This window comes from Paramisgurnus dabryanus, chromosome 5 (assembly GCF_030506205.2).
Source record: "Paramisgurnus dabryanus chromosome 5, PD_genome_1.1, whole genome shotgun sequence".
NCBI lineage: Eukaryota > Metazoa > Chordata > Actinopteri > Cypriniformes > Cobitidae > Paramisgurnus > Paramisgurnus dabryanus.
This window is the reverse complement of record NC_133341.1, coordinates 26,779,055-26,794,359: the sequence shown is the minus strand read 5'-3', so window position 1 is coordinate 26,794,359 and position 15,305 is coordinate 26,779,055. Positions and strand designations below refer to the sequence as shown.

The following is a 15,305-nucleotide window of genomic DNA, read 5'->3' as shown; positions in this document are numbered from 1 at the left end:
GTTTCACTCCGAGCAGAATCGATATTTTAACGTTTCCGTTTTTGCGTTCCTCATTGAACATTTACGTTCCGAAAACGGTTTACTTAGAAAAAATACCGGTTAATAACGTTATTTTAATTCAGGCTATACTTTAACAAATGCATGCATCCAGACTAATTTTCACACAAAAATAATAACATAACACATGATATAACTAAACTTCAACATTTCATTAATTGTTAAAACCACAAAAGAAATACCTGCATTCATTTTAAGTATAAACAGCTGAAAAACGACCCGTTTTCAACCATGTCTTTTTCTGGTTGAACCCGCAGCATACTCTGCTGGATGTTTATGTTAAATGTGCCTCTGTAAGTTACCTCAGTGATTCTGTTCTTCTACTGATTCTACTGTTCTTCTCCCCCACATCCTTCAATATTGCAGACAGACTTGTTAAGACAGTTTGTCGTAAGAAAAATAATAACGAAAAGGAATTTCTTGGTGGCGACCCATCTAAAAAGTTATTGACAGTGGTATAAGTCCCCTGGCTTTTTTGAGTTACAAATTGCATCTTCATATTTCCAAGCAAGTTTTAACTTAAACATACCTCTGAACATTTGATGGGTAGCTTTGTGGTTATTTAAGACAAATGCTATCGGGCCGGAGACTCGATGACTGCTGCGCGGGCATTTCACTCACGCTATGTGTCAAAGTCACTCACGCTTGATGCGTCAAAGTCGCATGTTGTACTGTTCAAATCATGATTGTTCACTGATAAGTACAATATTAAAGAAAACGATAAAATAACGTTATTAACCGGTTAATGGTAATTTTAAATAAACGTTTCTGTTCAGAACGATTAAAATTGATTTTGTTTTCGTTTTCGTTTTTGTTCCTGTTAAAATTTCGTTCGTTTCCGGTTTTCGTTTTCGTTCCTTGAACCGGTTCAGAGTCCTGGTTTTAATAGCTTAAAATCACTTGCTTTAAAACTGCGGTGCTTAAAGGCGGAGTGCACAATGTTTGAAAAACGCTTTGGAAAAAGGAGTCGGGCCGACTACCAAAACACAATTGTAGCCAATCAGCAGTAAGTGGCGTGTCTACTAACCGACATCCTTGCCGGGGGTGGCGTATTTGTGGGGCGGGTCTATCAAAAGAAGGTCCAGATTCTATTGGGGTAGGGGCTAGTATGTTTAGGTGATTTCAAATATCAACATTGGCTTTAAAACATTGTACACTCCGCCTTTAAATATGTGTTCAAACGTTAAGCTTTTGTGACCACGCGCACAGGAATGTAACGTGGGGACGTAACCTCGATAGAGACGATAGTCTAAAATCTCTACCGGTTGACACATTTTTTACCGGATTATCATAACTACCAGTTTATCGCCCACCCCTAATACTATTGAGGGAAGGACATAGTAAAAATTTTTTAAATGGTGGTGTTTTCCTTTACGCATTGCCTACATATACAAAAAACATTTAAGTTAAGTGACCCTTAATTGTTGATTGGCAGTGTATATACTATATAGCAAACTGAAGAGTTTCCTGTTGACTTTACAAATTCACATATGATGTGTTGTGTATGTGTTTAAGTCCTCACAGAGCTGCAGTTCAGGCAGACAAAGAGACTCCAGGTTGCAGAGTGACTCCAGCAGCAGCACTCAGGTAAACTGCTCTTCGTTTTATTTCATACTGCATGTGATAAAAACGTCCCTCCTTCACTAATGCCCATCACCTCACGCTCTTTCATGGTAGTTCTTCACTTCCCAAAACCCCTTTCCCTGGAGTAGTCTGCTTCCCTTTGGCTTGATCTTTCAGGTCTTTGAGTCTGTCGAAGAGGTCGACCAGATCGAAACGGAGCCCAAGAGCGATAGCGTCAAACAAGTACCTAAATTCTCAAATGAATTCCAGAATATCACCAGTTCTCCAGACTCTGGTCACCCCTCTTCCAGAAACTTCTCAGTTACGTCTGGTCAGTCAGACTCCTTGAGCACAGAGGACAGTGGGATACACGATCCGAACCTCAAAGCCTTCCGGCCGCCACTTCAGAGCCCAACCATCCCCAGTCAGGCTGAAGATCACAATAACGTGACCAAAATGGAAGTAGGTGGCTCCCTTGAGAGAACTTTGACAACAGAAAATGAAACACAGCAAGCAACAGAGCCAAAGATAGATGAGAATCAGGTAGGAGTTGAAAGCCAGACAATACGGAAGACTGTGAAAACCAAGGAAGCCTCAGGTAGTATAAAAGCTGATTTATTAAAGAAATCAGAATGTCCAAAAAGCTTTACTGCAGAACAGACAAATGAGAAGGTTGTGAAAAATATGACCAGAAACAAAGACATGCAGAGAAATGCCCCAAGGGTGGAAGAGACCATCGTCCCACTGGTACATGAAGCTTTCAGCACGAGCGAGATGAGCGATGCTCAAGCCGCAGCCGAGTCGGATGAATCTCCCACTGCCATCGAAATGGAGGATATTCCTCAAGCCAAGGTTTGCATGGTCTGGGACAGGAAGAGCAAGACCAATGAGCAGACTGCGGTGCCATTACTGGAGCTTAGGCTGGAGGAATTTCATGGTAAGGTTGGCCCTGAAGATCCAGACTCTATCCTGTCTGAAGAACCAGTGATGGAGAATCTCTGTCCACAGTTTGATTCGCTCGCAGTGAACGCAGAAAAGATGGAAGTTACATCTCCAGTTTCCTCAGTAGGGACCACATATTCTGTAAGCACATTTTTGATATATGTTTTGATATGAATATAGTTCAGGTACGTTAAATTGGATACCTGTAATCTAAATCTGTTAATGAATGTAATTGCAGCAAGAGCTTTTGGACATGTACACTCTAAACCTGCATCGAATAGATAAAGATGTTCAGCGCTGTGACCGAAATTACTGCTACTTCACACCTGCTAACTTGGAGAAACTGCGCAACATCATGTGCAGGTAATACAAGTTTTCCTTCATTGCTGTGCTCTTAACTCTTTCCCCGCCATTGACGAGATATCTCGTCAATTAAGAGAAAACGCTTCCCCGCCAATGACGAAATTTTTCGTCTTTCCGCAATACCGCTATTATCCACCAGGTGGCGCCCTTCCGCAACTTTTTAAAATCGGAAGTATTGCCCTATGGCAAGCGGCTGCATGTCCGTGTCTGTTTTAAAGATCGCTCTGAATGGGATCTCTATGAAAAGTCCGTCACAAATATGGAATTATTTTTGCTTTTTGCTCAAAATATGGTGTTTTTGCAAAAACCTACCCATATTCAAAAGCTGATTGCAAAAGAACCACTAAAGGTAGGATGAAACGGTTTTTTTTTGTTTGAAAGCAGAGGGTCTGTTCTTTCATTTGGTATATTGTATGTTTATATATTTAAAGAAGAACATTTTCTGGAAGGCATTAAACTTTGGTGAAAATCATGAAAAAGGCTGGCGCTGGCTGGCAACTTTTTTTAAAAACGCTGGCGGTGAAAGAGTTAAAGAGGACATTTCACAAGACTTTTTAAAGATGTAAAATAAATCTTTGGTGTCCCCAGAGTACGTATGTGAAGGTTTAGCTCAAAATACCCCACAGATAATTTATTGTAGCATGTTAAAATTGCCACTTAATAGGTGTGAGAAAAAATTTGCAGTTTTTGGGTGTGTCCTTTAAAATGCAAATGAGTTGATCTCTGCAATAAATTGCAGTTCCGTGGTTGGATAGTGTAGATTAAAGCAACACTATGTAGTTTCCATGTAAAAATGACTTACAGCTCCCCCATGTGGTTGAAAAGCGCAACAGTGCCTGGTATCAGACACTCTTCTGCAGGCAGGGGGAGGGGCTGGGCTGTGTTCCCTACCCTCCACCGCCACTTTCAGAGTGTGCTTGTAGCAGCTAGGAGGCTGCTCAGGTTGCAGCAACAGTACAATTTGTCCAGTTAAAAGTTGTTCTATCACTGAAATAATTTTAGAGACATTATTTAAAGGTAAAAAAACTACATAGTGTTGCTTTAAGGGGCGGAATAAGCCCCTTCTGACATCACAGGGGGAGACAAGTTTTTTTCCACATGCTTGCAGAGAATGGTTTACCAAAACTAAGTTACTGGGTTGATCTTTTTCACATTTTCTAGGTTGATAGAAGCACTTGGGACCCAATTATAGCACATAAACATGAAAAAATGCAGATTTGTCCCCTTTAAATGGATATCAATGTTTACTCGACAATGATGTAGTAAAAAATGGAAATGTTTTTCTTTGCAATTTAGAAAAATATTACATACCCACAACAACGCTGCCAAAAAGATCCACATTTACACCAGAGATCTTTTCAGGTCCAAAGAAATGTACCTGACCTGAAATGACCCGAATCACTTTTACCGAACCCGACATGCTAAATTATTTTTTTTAAGAAAGACCCGACCTGAGACAAACCCGAGAAAAATAGACCGGAGTCTGACCCAACCCGGTAGCAATTTATTTTATTTTTTAACCGGACTGGACATTAAAAATTAATTGACAGGTTTGTCTCAACGAAAATGAACCTACCACACGTTGTTGCAAGCACCCTTGGCAAACCGTGGAGGGGCTGGAAAAGGACTTGATGCACACACGTGAAATAGTTTGGGTGTTCTTGGGTCCGTTTGGCAAAAACACATTCATTTTAAATTACCCAAGACCAAAGGCCGCTAATACTAATTATACCTGACCCGTGTGCAAGCCACACGTAAAACTTTTATACCGGAAACCGCTCTGGTCTTGGGTCAGACCTTGGGTTTTCGGATCTAAGAAGACTTCTAGTTTAAACTAACACATGAAGGTAACTAAATATGCTGTGTTACATGTGCCAGGCCTGTATATGGCGATGTTACCTTTTAAAGAAACACTAGACATACACATTCTTTCACAGAGCAGCGAAAGCTTTGAGCAGTTTTGTTTAAGCTGACGATGAGGTAGGTTTATCACTACAAGTGCCCGTTGACTAAAAAGTGACAAAATGTTGAAAACTTTGTTGGAAAAGTGTTGATAAACTCAGTATCTTGAGCAGCACAAACACAGTCCTGTAGGCTATTTTATTTACCATTTAACTCAAATCACGTTTTTCATGTTTTGTAGATCAAATGTCTCTTGGTATTTAACTTCATGCACTGTTTTGTATCTTTCTACAGTTATATATGGCAGCACCTTGAAATTGGCTACGTCCAGGGCATGTGTGACCTTCTAGCTCCCTTGCTTGTTATTCTAGATGATGGTGAGTTTGTTTTTGTTGAACATACACCTACCAAATTACCATTATGTTTTGCCTGTTTTATTCACAATTTTTATTGAAATGTTTTCCAGAGGCAATGGCCTTTAGTTGTTTCACTGAACTCATGAAAAGGATGAATCAAAACTTTCCCCATGGAGGGGCCATGGACACCCACTTTGCCAACATGAGATCCCTCATCCAGGTCAAACTCTACTTCCAAAACTTTCTACTCTTTTTTTTTTGTTAGATTACATTTGCACATATAGCAAACATTCCAATGTGCATTGAAGGTCCTGTATATATTTTACCTGTAGTTCCCTGGGAAGCGAGACCATGACATTATGCAATGCACTGTTAGTTGAGATACAGGTACAGGGTGTGTGTGACTTTTCTCTCTCTCTGTGTGTACTCAGATTTTAGATGCAGAGATGTTTGAGTTAATGCATCAGAATGGAGACTACACACACTTCTACTTCTGCTATCGCTGGTTCCTCCTCGATTTTAAAAGAGGTAACGTTGCTCTGACAGAAACCGAGGGAGAACAAATGAAAAGCTCAGATGTTTTCTTATAAATAAGCTTTTTTAATCAGACTCTTAATTGATTCTGACAACAAATCAGTATTTCTGAATGGCGTGAGGCCGGATTTGAAGCTAAATTATTTGCTGAACATGCCGAGAGCATTGAGTCAATATCATTATCTCATTTTTGACAGAGGGGCTGTATAGTGGCTTTTGCATCCGAGTTCTTTAAAAAATTCAAGTGAAATTGAGAGATGTGACACTTGAAAAGTCTTCAAGTGATTTTCATCTGCAACACAAAACCATGTTTTTACATCCTCTTGTCTCCCCACCAGCCTTTTTTTTAAAAAGTTGCCCGCCAGAGGTTTCACAAAAAGCCTTCCAGGAACATTTTCTTCTAAAAATATATAAACATACACATATATCAAATGAAAGAACAAACCCTCTGCTTTCAAACAAACAATAAACAAACAAAACAGGAAAAAAAAAGTTTCATCCTATCTATATTTTTTTCTCTGTTTATAAACTCTTAAATATGGGGTTTTTTTTTTTTTTAGAAAAAGCTGAAATAATTGCGTTTTTGTGAAGGAATTTTGTTAGAAATCAGATTCAGAATTATTATCAAAACATACACGGAGTGGAAAATTAATAAAAAAAATTGTAAGTGCCATCTAGTTGATATTCACGGTATTTTGGATTACCATAAAAACTCATCAGAAACACATTTTTTCATGCAAATGTTTTCTTTTAATTGACAAAATAACTCATCAATGCTGAAGAAAGAGTTAACTAATTCAAATTTTGAATGTATATTAAGATAAAAGCATTCAAGCTGTACCTATGGATTTATGCCTTGGCTGAGTAAGATTCAATTTTATTAGAGTATAATACTAGTATAATTATTAAAATATCTCTTTATCTCAATTGTCTCTTTATCATATACATTTAAACAGTAAGCCTGGTGAAAGTAAACTGTAGCCTTCTTTGATTGTGGTTGTGTTTCAAATCCTCAGAGTTGGTGTATGATGATGTGTTTGCGGTTTGGGAGGTCATCTGGGCTGCTAAATGTGTCTCTTCCGACCATTTTGTGCTCTTCATCGCGCTTGCATTGGTGGAGATATACAGAGACATCATTCTAGAAAACAACATGGACTTCACAGACATAATCAAGTTTTTCAATGGTAAATATTGTATTGTTTGTATTACTTGGATTATATACACTGTAACACTTTATAGTAAGGTTGTATTAGTAAATATTACTGAATGCATTAACTAACATGAACAAACAGTAAACAACATGGGTTTTCAGCATCATGTATTAATTCTTGTTAATGTTAGTTAATATCAATAGAGTTATTCATGTTAGTTCCTGTTGCATTATTTAATGTTACCAGTTACAAGGCTTGATTTTATAAATGTATTAGTAAATGCCAAAATGAACATTAATAAATGCTGTATTGTTCATTGTTAGTTCATGTTAGCTAATGCATTAATTGTTAACAAATACAACCTTATTGTAAAGTGTTTCCAGATACATATATCACAGTTTGCATCACTGTTTAGATTCTTCAAGGTTTTTAATGTTAGTATTTTTGTATGCACATCATTATAAAAGGTTCAGACATTTTTGATACACTTTTGGATTCACTTTATTGGATTAGTACTTAAGTGTCTTGTGTCTTTTTCAGAAATGGCAGAGCATCACAACATCAAACAGATTCTGACGTTAGCACGAGACCTGGTGTGCAAAGTACAGACACTTATAGAAAACAAGTAATTACAAAAAACTCTCACCTCTACTCTCACTAATATCCCATCAGCCCATGCAAAAAAAAAAACAATGGGGAGGATTTGTCCAACACTTAATGAGCAAACATATATATGGTAGGTATCATGGCACTTCCAATGCTAAACATTTTGCTCTACCTGAAATCAATCAGAGTCCCCACGCTCTTATCCGGTTATACTGAACATCAATCATGGTACATTAATTTTATGAATAATTTGAGATGATGATTCACTCTGTTAGAAAGAATTTTACAGTACACCTTTCAAAATACACTGAAAATTACCAGTGGCTTGTGACATACAGTTTTCTCAGAAGTTCAGGTCTGGTGTATTTTACTTTTAAATTATGTGATCTGTTCACTTCTGTTCATACAAAGAGCTAGACAGCAAGCATAATGCGTATCGTTGTCTTTCGCTATGTACCAAAACTGTATAAAGATGCCTGATTATTAGAAAATGTCAACACAAAATAGTTTACAACTTTATCAAAGTTTACAACAATAGGAAAGAGAAATTTGAAGACTGTATATTTTAACACTTTAACTGTACTTAAAAGGGCGGTTTCCCGGTCAAGGTCTAGTTAAATGTTTGAGAGCTGTCTTAACTGAAAACAGCTTGCACTCACATATCTTAAAATTAATCGGTGCCATTGCTTTGTGTCAAGCAGTAATGTTATATAAAAACTACTTGCATTTCCTAATATAACTAAGGCCTACTCCTGGCTTAATCTAAACCCTGTCCGAGAAACTGCCCCAAAATGTCTTTCCGTGCCTATTTATTTATGGTTTATGTAAATCTAAAGCGTGACATCATATCCTGTAGCCCATATTTATTGTGATGTCTAAAATGTGGTAGACATTTTGCATGCTTAATGTAGTGGGACCGTCCCTTAACACCCATGTTAACCTGCACACTTCATTGACGTAATCTGATGTGCCATTTTTTTTCAGTTACTTTCTTGTAGCAGCAGGGGTCACTGTGCTTTCAGTGTTCTGTAATTTAATTTTTACAAACCAATGTCTTTAACTGTGAGTTGTTACTAAATCAAATCAGGTTATTGTACGGCACAGTATACTCTTGGACAATACAAAGAAATGCCTGTGGGTATTATTTAGAACAGCGAAAAAATGTGAACCTGTCTGTAAAATCCAGGCTCAGGTCTCATAATCGAACTGATTTTAATCTTTGACATGACCTTACTTAATATTAAAGATATCTGGATTATATTTTCACAGAATGTTATTAATGGGGCGGTTTCCATCCTAGTCCCAGACTTTGAAAGTGTCTGTTTGAGGTGCCTTTATTTAAAAGGATTTTGCACTGACATAGCGTAACATATATCAGTGCCATTGTTTTGTCTTAAAGAGCACACCAGTATTATTTCTTTTCTTTTAATTTAACAAATGCCTAGTCCTGTATTAATCCAATCCCTGTCTGGGATACCGCCCCTATATCATATAGGATGCTTTTATGTGAAAAGCAATTAATTACAAAAAAATGACTTTAGCGGGATTTTCACAGACTGAATCACAAATGTGTCCGTAAGTAGTTTTCTCTTTGTAATTGTGAAGAATTTTTTATTATTAATATATGGGTTTTCCATTTTGTTTGTATTGTTTGAGGTTAGTACTGTGTTTCAGTGCAATAGTGTCACGCTTTCAATCACCCTTATGAAAATTTTCCATTAATATTGATTTTCAGATTCAGTGTCTGTATGAGAGCGTGTATATGTGTGCGCATGCGTGTGTGTGTGTGCGTGCGTGCGTGTGTGTTTGTGTGTGCGTGCGTGTGATGGTGCATGTGTGTGGACCTTGAAAATTCACAATCACAACCGTAAGGCCTTGTCTGCTTGATGTATTACTGCTATTTGTGAACTGTACAGAAAATGTATTGCTATATTTATTATATAGAAAGAATCTATATTATTAACTTCAGTCATTCGTTACACATATTTGCGAGTAAACCTTTCAATATTTACACAGAAATCCAAATCATCAGTGCTCTTATTTATTTTCCAATTATGAAATATTTAAATTGTGTTTTTATTCTCCAGCCACATTATACGTTACTGTAGTTCTCTCACAATAAAATCACATATTATTCATCTTAATCCTCTTACAACAAAAAAAAACATGATGTGAGATTACTTTATTTGAAAACTACAGAACTAACAATTCTGTCATTAACATTTCATCTTGGTACTAATTAATGTGTTTGTTAGCAGTGGTTAATTACTGTCATACATGGTGTTTTTTATTTATTATTTAGCAGATTTTGTGCTAAAATCATTCAAACACATTATAGTTTGTATGTGTTGTTACACATGTATTTGAATCTGAATGTATGCATTTGTCCTTGCTTTTTAATGTGAACGTTCTTGTTACACTGTGTACAATTACTACAAGAAGTGTTATATTCTAAATATATATAGCCTATAAATTATATTCAATGGTTAATGTACTTGTTGACAAATAAAATAAAATGGAATTGTTATTTTTCCAACAAATGTAATATTCTTGCTTTTGTTATTAAAAACATTTTGTTGGCACTTAAATGAAATATTGGAGACTAAGTTGTATTTGTAGGCTGCTCTTAAAACCATAACACACTCTTTCGTGAATTTGCCCATCGCTACTCGATTTTCAGAAACGGTATATGAGGAAAAAGATCGCTCGCCCGAACAGGGACTTGAACCCTGGACCCTCAGATTAAAAGTCTGATGCTCTACCGACTGAGCTATCCGGGCTTCTACACGCTCTTAACCCCACTTCCTTTCTAAAGTTATGTCATGCGTTCTACGATCTTTCCACTTCCGGTTAGTTTCTCTTTGCCGGATGTCAGTAGTTAAAAGTCTTTTTTTTTTCAGTAGTTAAAAGTCATCTCAGAAGAAACATGACCTTATAATCAAGTAATTTATGTATTTGTGCGTTCATTGCATCTTAACAAAGTGATTTAAAATGTTTCGCACGGTCTGTAAATGTGCAGCTTGGACATCACGGGCGATCCGGCCGCCGCATCCTCGGTGTAACGTACTCGAGCTTCCCGCAATTCGAGCTTCTAAATCGGCCAGCACGACGTCCTGGTGCCGCGTGACACATGAACGGCATTCAAGTAATTCTGCACGGGTTTCCAAGGTAAAGTAAAATGTCACGGTGGGATATTTATTAAATTCATGATAACGTTGAATTATCGGGGTAATATTTAGATAATTGTTTACAATCTTTAAAATAAAACTGTTGCTTTATTAGGTTCCTCAGGTGCCAACATGGGAACCCGTAGCTGAAAGCCAACTTCCACCGGTAATGTTTCTCACATTTACACCACCACAATTACTATTATCCGTAAATATAGAGAGATTATGTATATGTTGTTGTTTTTTTAAACTCTGTACAAGGTTTTTACACTGTACACTAGGGGGCAGCAGAGTAACATTGCTCAGATATTAAAGGAATAGTTCACCCAAAAATGCAAATTCTGTCAGCATTTACTCTCACTAAGTTGTTACAAACCTGTATAGACGGTTTCAGCAGTAACAACATAAACAAGCGGCTGTCGCGGTCCGCACGTAACTTCCGGTAAACTCCGCTAAGAATAAATAACAACAAAGTTCTTTAAACGTAGTTTATTTATATAACAAGCAAAAAACAACACATAGATTACCTAGGAAACCAAAACATTTGTTATTTTCGACGAGGCATTTGTTCAAGAGATCAGTTTATCAACTAGTCAGACCATTAAAAAAACGAAACCGGAAGTAAGGTTCGGATCCAGACGTGTATCACGTGCATCCGATGAAACGGTCTATACAGATACTTCGTTCTGTTGTACACAAAGAAAGATGGGTATAATCAAGCAGGAACACCAATGACTTCCATAGTAGGAAAAATACTATGGAAGTCAGTGGTGCTCAAAAACGGTTTAGTTCCAAACATTGCTTAAAGGAAAACCCCACAGATTTTCAACATTTTACTATGTTCTTACCTCAACTTCGACGAATTAATACATGCCTATCTTTTCTCAATGCGTGCACTTAGTCTTTGTACAACACATTGTAAATGTGTTAGCATTTAGCCTAGCCCCATTCATTCCTTAGGATCCAAACAGGGACAAATTTAGAAGCCACTAAACACTTCCATGTTTTCCTTATTTAAAGACTGTTACATGAGTACGTATGGTGGCACAAAATAAAATGTGGCGATTTTTAAGCGGATAAAAAATGAGAACTATATTGTGTGGCGGAAGAGCACTTACTTTGCAGCACTTCGATCTTGGGCGCAGTAACATCATTTCGTTTTGGAACCAAACTCTTCATTTATGACTTTTGGTATATTTGCATTTTAATATTAACCCTGTTTTATTGTGAGCACATATTCAAATCTGAGATAAAGTATAAGTAACTATGACTTGTTTGACTTTTATTTGCAGCCAACGAAAGTCTCTCCAGATTTAGTGGACAAGTTGGAGAGATTAGCTCTTGTTGACTTTGGCAGTAAAGAAGGAGTGGACTGTCTGGAGAAATCCATTAGATTTGCTGATCAGCTTCATGTTGTTAATACCGATGGTGTTGAACCTATGGACTCCGTTCTAGAGGACAGGTGAGAGATTTTCACTGGCGTATTTATTTGTGTGTGTTTATAAATGTTATTTTTTACATTTGCTACATATTAGGGCCCTTTCCCCAGACAAGATTAAGATTAACCTCCTAAGACCTAGTGTGTCCACATACATTTTTGTTATTTGCACCATAATCCTTAATTCTGTGTAACTGGAACTTGTTGGACACAAACATGGATAATTACACTGTTTCATGTTCAAATAAAATTATTTGGTTATTATATTTATTGGTTCTTCCTAATCCCAAATAGCTGTAAGAAATTTGAAATGCAAGCCAAACCAAAGCTCGGTTGTTAGGAGGTTAATCCAGGTCTAAGCCTTAGTCATATTAGCACAGTTATATAGAATTTACAAAAAACACCTTTCAAAAAAGCAATGCTAGATGTTTTTAAATTAAGGTCAAACATGCATTTGGATAAGCCTTGTCTGGGAAACCGCCCCTTAGCATTTATTATAAATGCCTATTGTCATCAATGTAATTTGTGTTATGTAATAATAAAGATCACAGTAAAAAAAAAGTTTAACATTATCGTGTTAGCCTTAATGTAGCGTTTACTGTCAAATAAACCAATCCTTTTTTTAGGACTTTTTATAAAAGCTGTATATTTGCCAAATTGTTATTAACCTTACAGTATTATATCAACATGTCAGACTTTCACTTGAACTTACTGTGGTCGTGTTATGTACAGAGTCCTGTACCTTCGAGCTGATATTGTAACTGAGGGTGAATGTGCAGAGGACCTGCTCAGGTTGGCCAAACACACAGTAGAGGATTACTTTGTAGCACCTCCAGGTAAATCACAGTAGCTTTACATTACACTCTAACATGCCTATCTGCATACCAGCAATATTTTTAAATTATGTACTGAATGTATAGGCTATATGAAGAGCTCAGATGCAAAACTAAGTGCGTTTTTATTAAACTCTTAATGGATTCTGCCAAAAAAATTGTATTTCTGAATGACCTGAGGCCAGAATTTAAAGGGAGGATAGGCAGGAATTATCTAAAAAACTTTTTTACAAATTTGTTTAAACTGTCTTTATATACCAATACAAAAGTAAAGTGTAATTACTCTGAAAAAGAGAGTATAAAACTCGAGTGTCTTTAGACCTCTCACGACTGTTTTAAACACACCCGATTGATTTGAACGTGCACGAGGCACTCTAGGAAGAGCAAAAGTATGGCAGAGAAAGAGCATTCAGAACTCACAGTACCTGAATATCCAGTCAGCGAAGGCAAACAAAGGAATAAATGAAGCAATCAAACGAGAGTAAATATCGCGTGGCTTTCCTCGAGTCGACGATGCTGTAGCAGTATTGTCTCCGGAGTGTAGTCCTCATCAGAGTCAACAATGCTTTCATCACGGAAACTCTTCCATGCAAAACACTGGCTTAATAGTGAGTACTAAAAGCCATCCTATTTGTTTATATTCATAGTGTTTATATTCGTGCGTTCATGTGTTTTGGGGGCGTGGCTTTAGAAGAAATCCAGAAGGGAGGGGATGTAGGATTGTGGCCAAAACTGGTATTGCAATCACAAAACTTGTGGCTAAAACTGGTACTGCAATCACACAACTGGTGGCCAATACACAACATGACAACATAAACATCAGTTGAGGGCTGCAACTCCACTTTTTAAATGACAATATCCTGGCCAGACCACTGTTGTCAGTGATATAAGTATGTGAAATGAAAATTATTTCTTAATGTCTAGTGACACATCAGGGCCATTTTATGATTAATTGATATAAATTTCTTACATACTGTTCCTTTAATACTTAATAAGCTAGTTGTTGTAATGAATAAGTGTAGGCATGGGGTAGGATTAAGAAGATATGAAAAATTTTGCTTTATAAATAAACAGACAATATGCTAGAAATATGCAAGGTACTGTAATAGGTAACATGTTAAAAGTGAGAACATAAGAGAATACTAAAGTGTTACCAAATACATGCAACATGAAAAACTTTACTATTTACTATAGTGCACTGTAGTAAATGACAGTGTGCTGCAGTATATTTATAGTAGTGACTACATTTTGTCAAAATGTAAACTAACATTCTGTAATATTAGGCCTAACTAGTAAATTGATAACCTGTAAGAAATACTGTAGTATACTATAATACTTACTATAGTAAGTATACTATAATATAATACTATAGTAAAAATACTACAGTATCTAGGATTTTTACTACAGTTTACTATAGTAAACACCAAAGTAAACTACAGTATTGTTTCATGTGGGTGCAACAAATGTGACATGAAATCCATATCACGTTATCTTTTTTCCAAATTAATTGAAAACATTTCTGTACTAATTGGATTTAAATTTTTCCTTCCAGGAAATATTCCATTGCCAAAGAGAGAAGAGAGGTCTGCTATGCTTAAACACTCAGACTTTTGACTGAAACATCATAACAGCTTTGACTTTATAATAAATATGTAGACTGTCTGGAGTGTCCCCTAGTTTTTCAACCGAAGGTGATTAAAGATAAGAATCACCCTTATTGCCAAGTACTGCAGGTTAACAAGGAATTTGTCTTTGTGTGCTGGTGCTTAACAATGACAGTAACGAATACAATAAAGGAAATATTTCAAAATCTTACAAAAAATAATTAAGTTAAATGATCTTTACTAGTGCAGGATATATATAAAGATGACCAAGTGCAAAAGCATATAGTTGAGGTGATGAGGACAACAATGGAGGATCTTTGTTTGTGTAAATTCTAATGTCCATGGGGTTGGGTAAGTGGCCATGATGTGCCATGGTTTGTTGTTGATAATTTGATTAAATTAAATATTTTTTGACATCCATAAACTTTTACATGGGTTTTTTATGTGAATTACACCTTTTTTTATTCATCCCCATCATCTACCCACGTGATGTCTTATCTGTTGATAATAATACAGGAAATAAATATGCTGTTCACATATCACTAAAAAAATTAGCAAATCATTTTTAAGGGTGTGAATGCCATGTAATAGACAACAGATGTACAATTGACAATAAATAAATCACCTTCAAGAAAAACAAAACATTTGACAGGTCTGGAGTTAGATGAGATGTGGTGTTTACATAAAGATTTGTTTATATTGTAAACGTAAACATTTATATATTGCATGTATTGGCCAGCATTGGTTTTTGTCATTAACCCGATGTTACAGCTTGATCTACACGCACCC

At 36.5% G+C, this 15,305-nt stretch overlaps 2 protein-coding genes and 1 non-coding gene across 4 annotated transcripts in view; 2 read left to right on the top strand and 1 right to left on the bottom strand.

Annotated features, from left to right (window-relative positions):
* The window catches only part of sgsm1a (small G protein signaling modulator 1a), a 58,920-nt gene extending 48,890 nt beyond the window's left edge, over positions 1-10,030 (top strand). Inside the window, exons 18-25 of one of the 2 annotated variants that reach the window (XM_065250747.2) lie at positions 1,573-1,644; positions 1,735-2,703; positions 2,801-2,925; positions 5,122-5,204; positions 5,294-5,403; positions 5,615-5,711; positions 6,734-6,901; positions 7,409-10,030. In XM_065250747.2, the coding sequence (XP_065106819.2) occupies positions 1,573-1,644; positions 1,735-2,703; positions 2,801-2,925; positions 5,122-5,204; positions 5,294-5,403; positions 5,615-5,711; positions 6,734-6,901; positions 7,409-7,497 (1,713 nt within the window). In that variant the 3' untranslated portion in view covers positions 7,498-10,030. The remainder of the gene's footprint in view (positions 1-1,572; positions 1,645-1,734; positions 2,704-2,800; positions 2,926-5,121; positions 5,205-5,293; positions 5,404-5,614; positions 5,712-6,733; positions 6,902-7,408) is intronic. The other variant, XM_065250748.2, reaches the window with a different exon arrangement.
* A 151-nt stretch (positions 10,031-10,181) lies between these two features.
* Positions 10,182-10,254, bottom strand: trnak-uuu (transfer RNA lysine (anticodon UUU)). Its single transcript has one exon. It is a non-coding gene; the product is annotated as a tRNA-Lys (tRNA).
* A 75-nt stretch (positions 10,255-10,329) lies between these two features.
* Positions 10,330-14,573, top strand: gatc (glutamyl-tRNA amidotransferase subunit C). The gene is made up of 5 exons (XM_065250745.2): positions 10,330-10,642; positions 10,757-10,807; positions 11,934-12,103; positions 12,812-12,915; positions 14,465-14,573. Exons 1-5 carry the CDS (start codon positions 10,466-10,468, stop codon positions 14,524-14,526), a joined length of 564 nt encoding a protein of 187 aa, XP_065106817.2. The 5' UTR covers positions 10,330-10,465; the 3' UTR covers positions 14,527-14,573.
* The last annotated feature ends 732 nt before the right edge of the window (positions 14,574-15,305 follow it).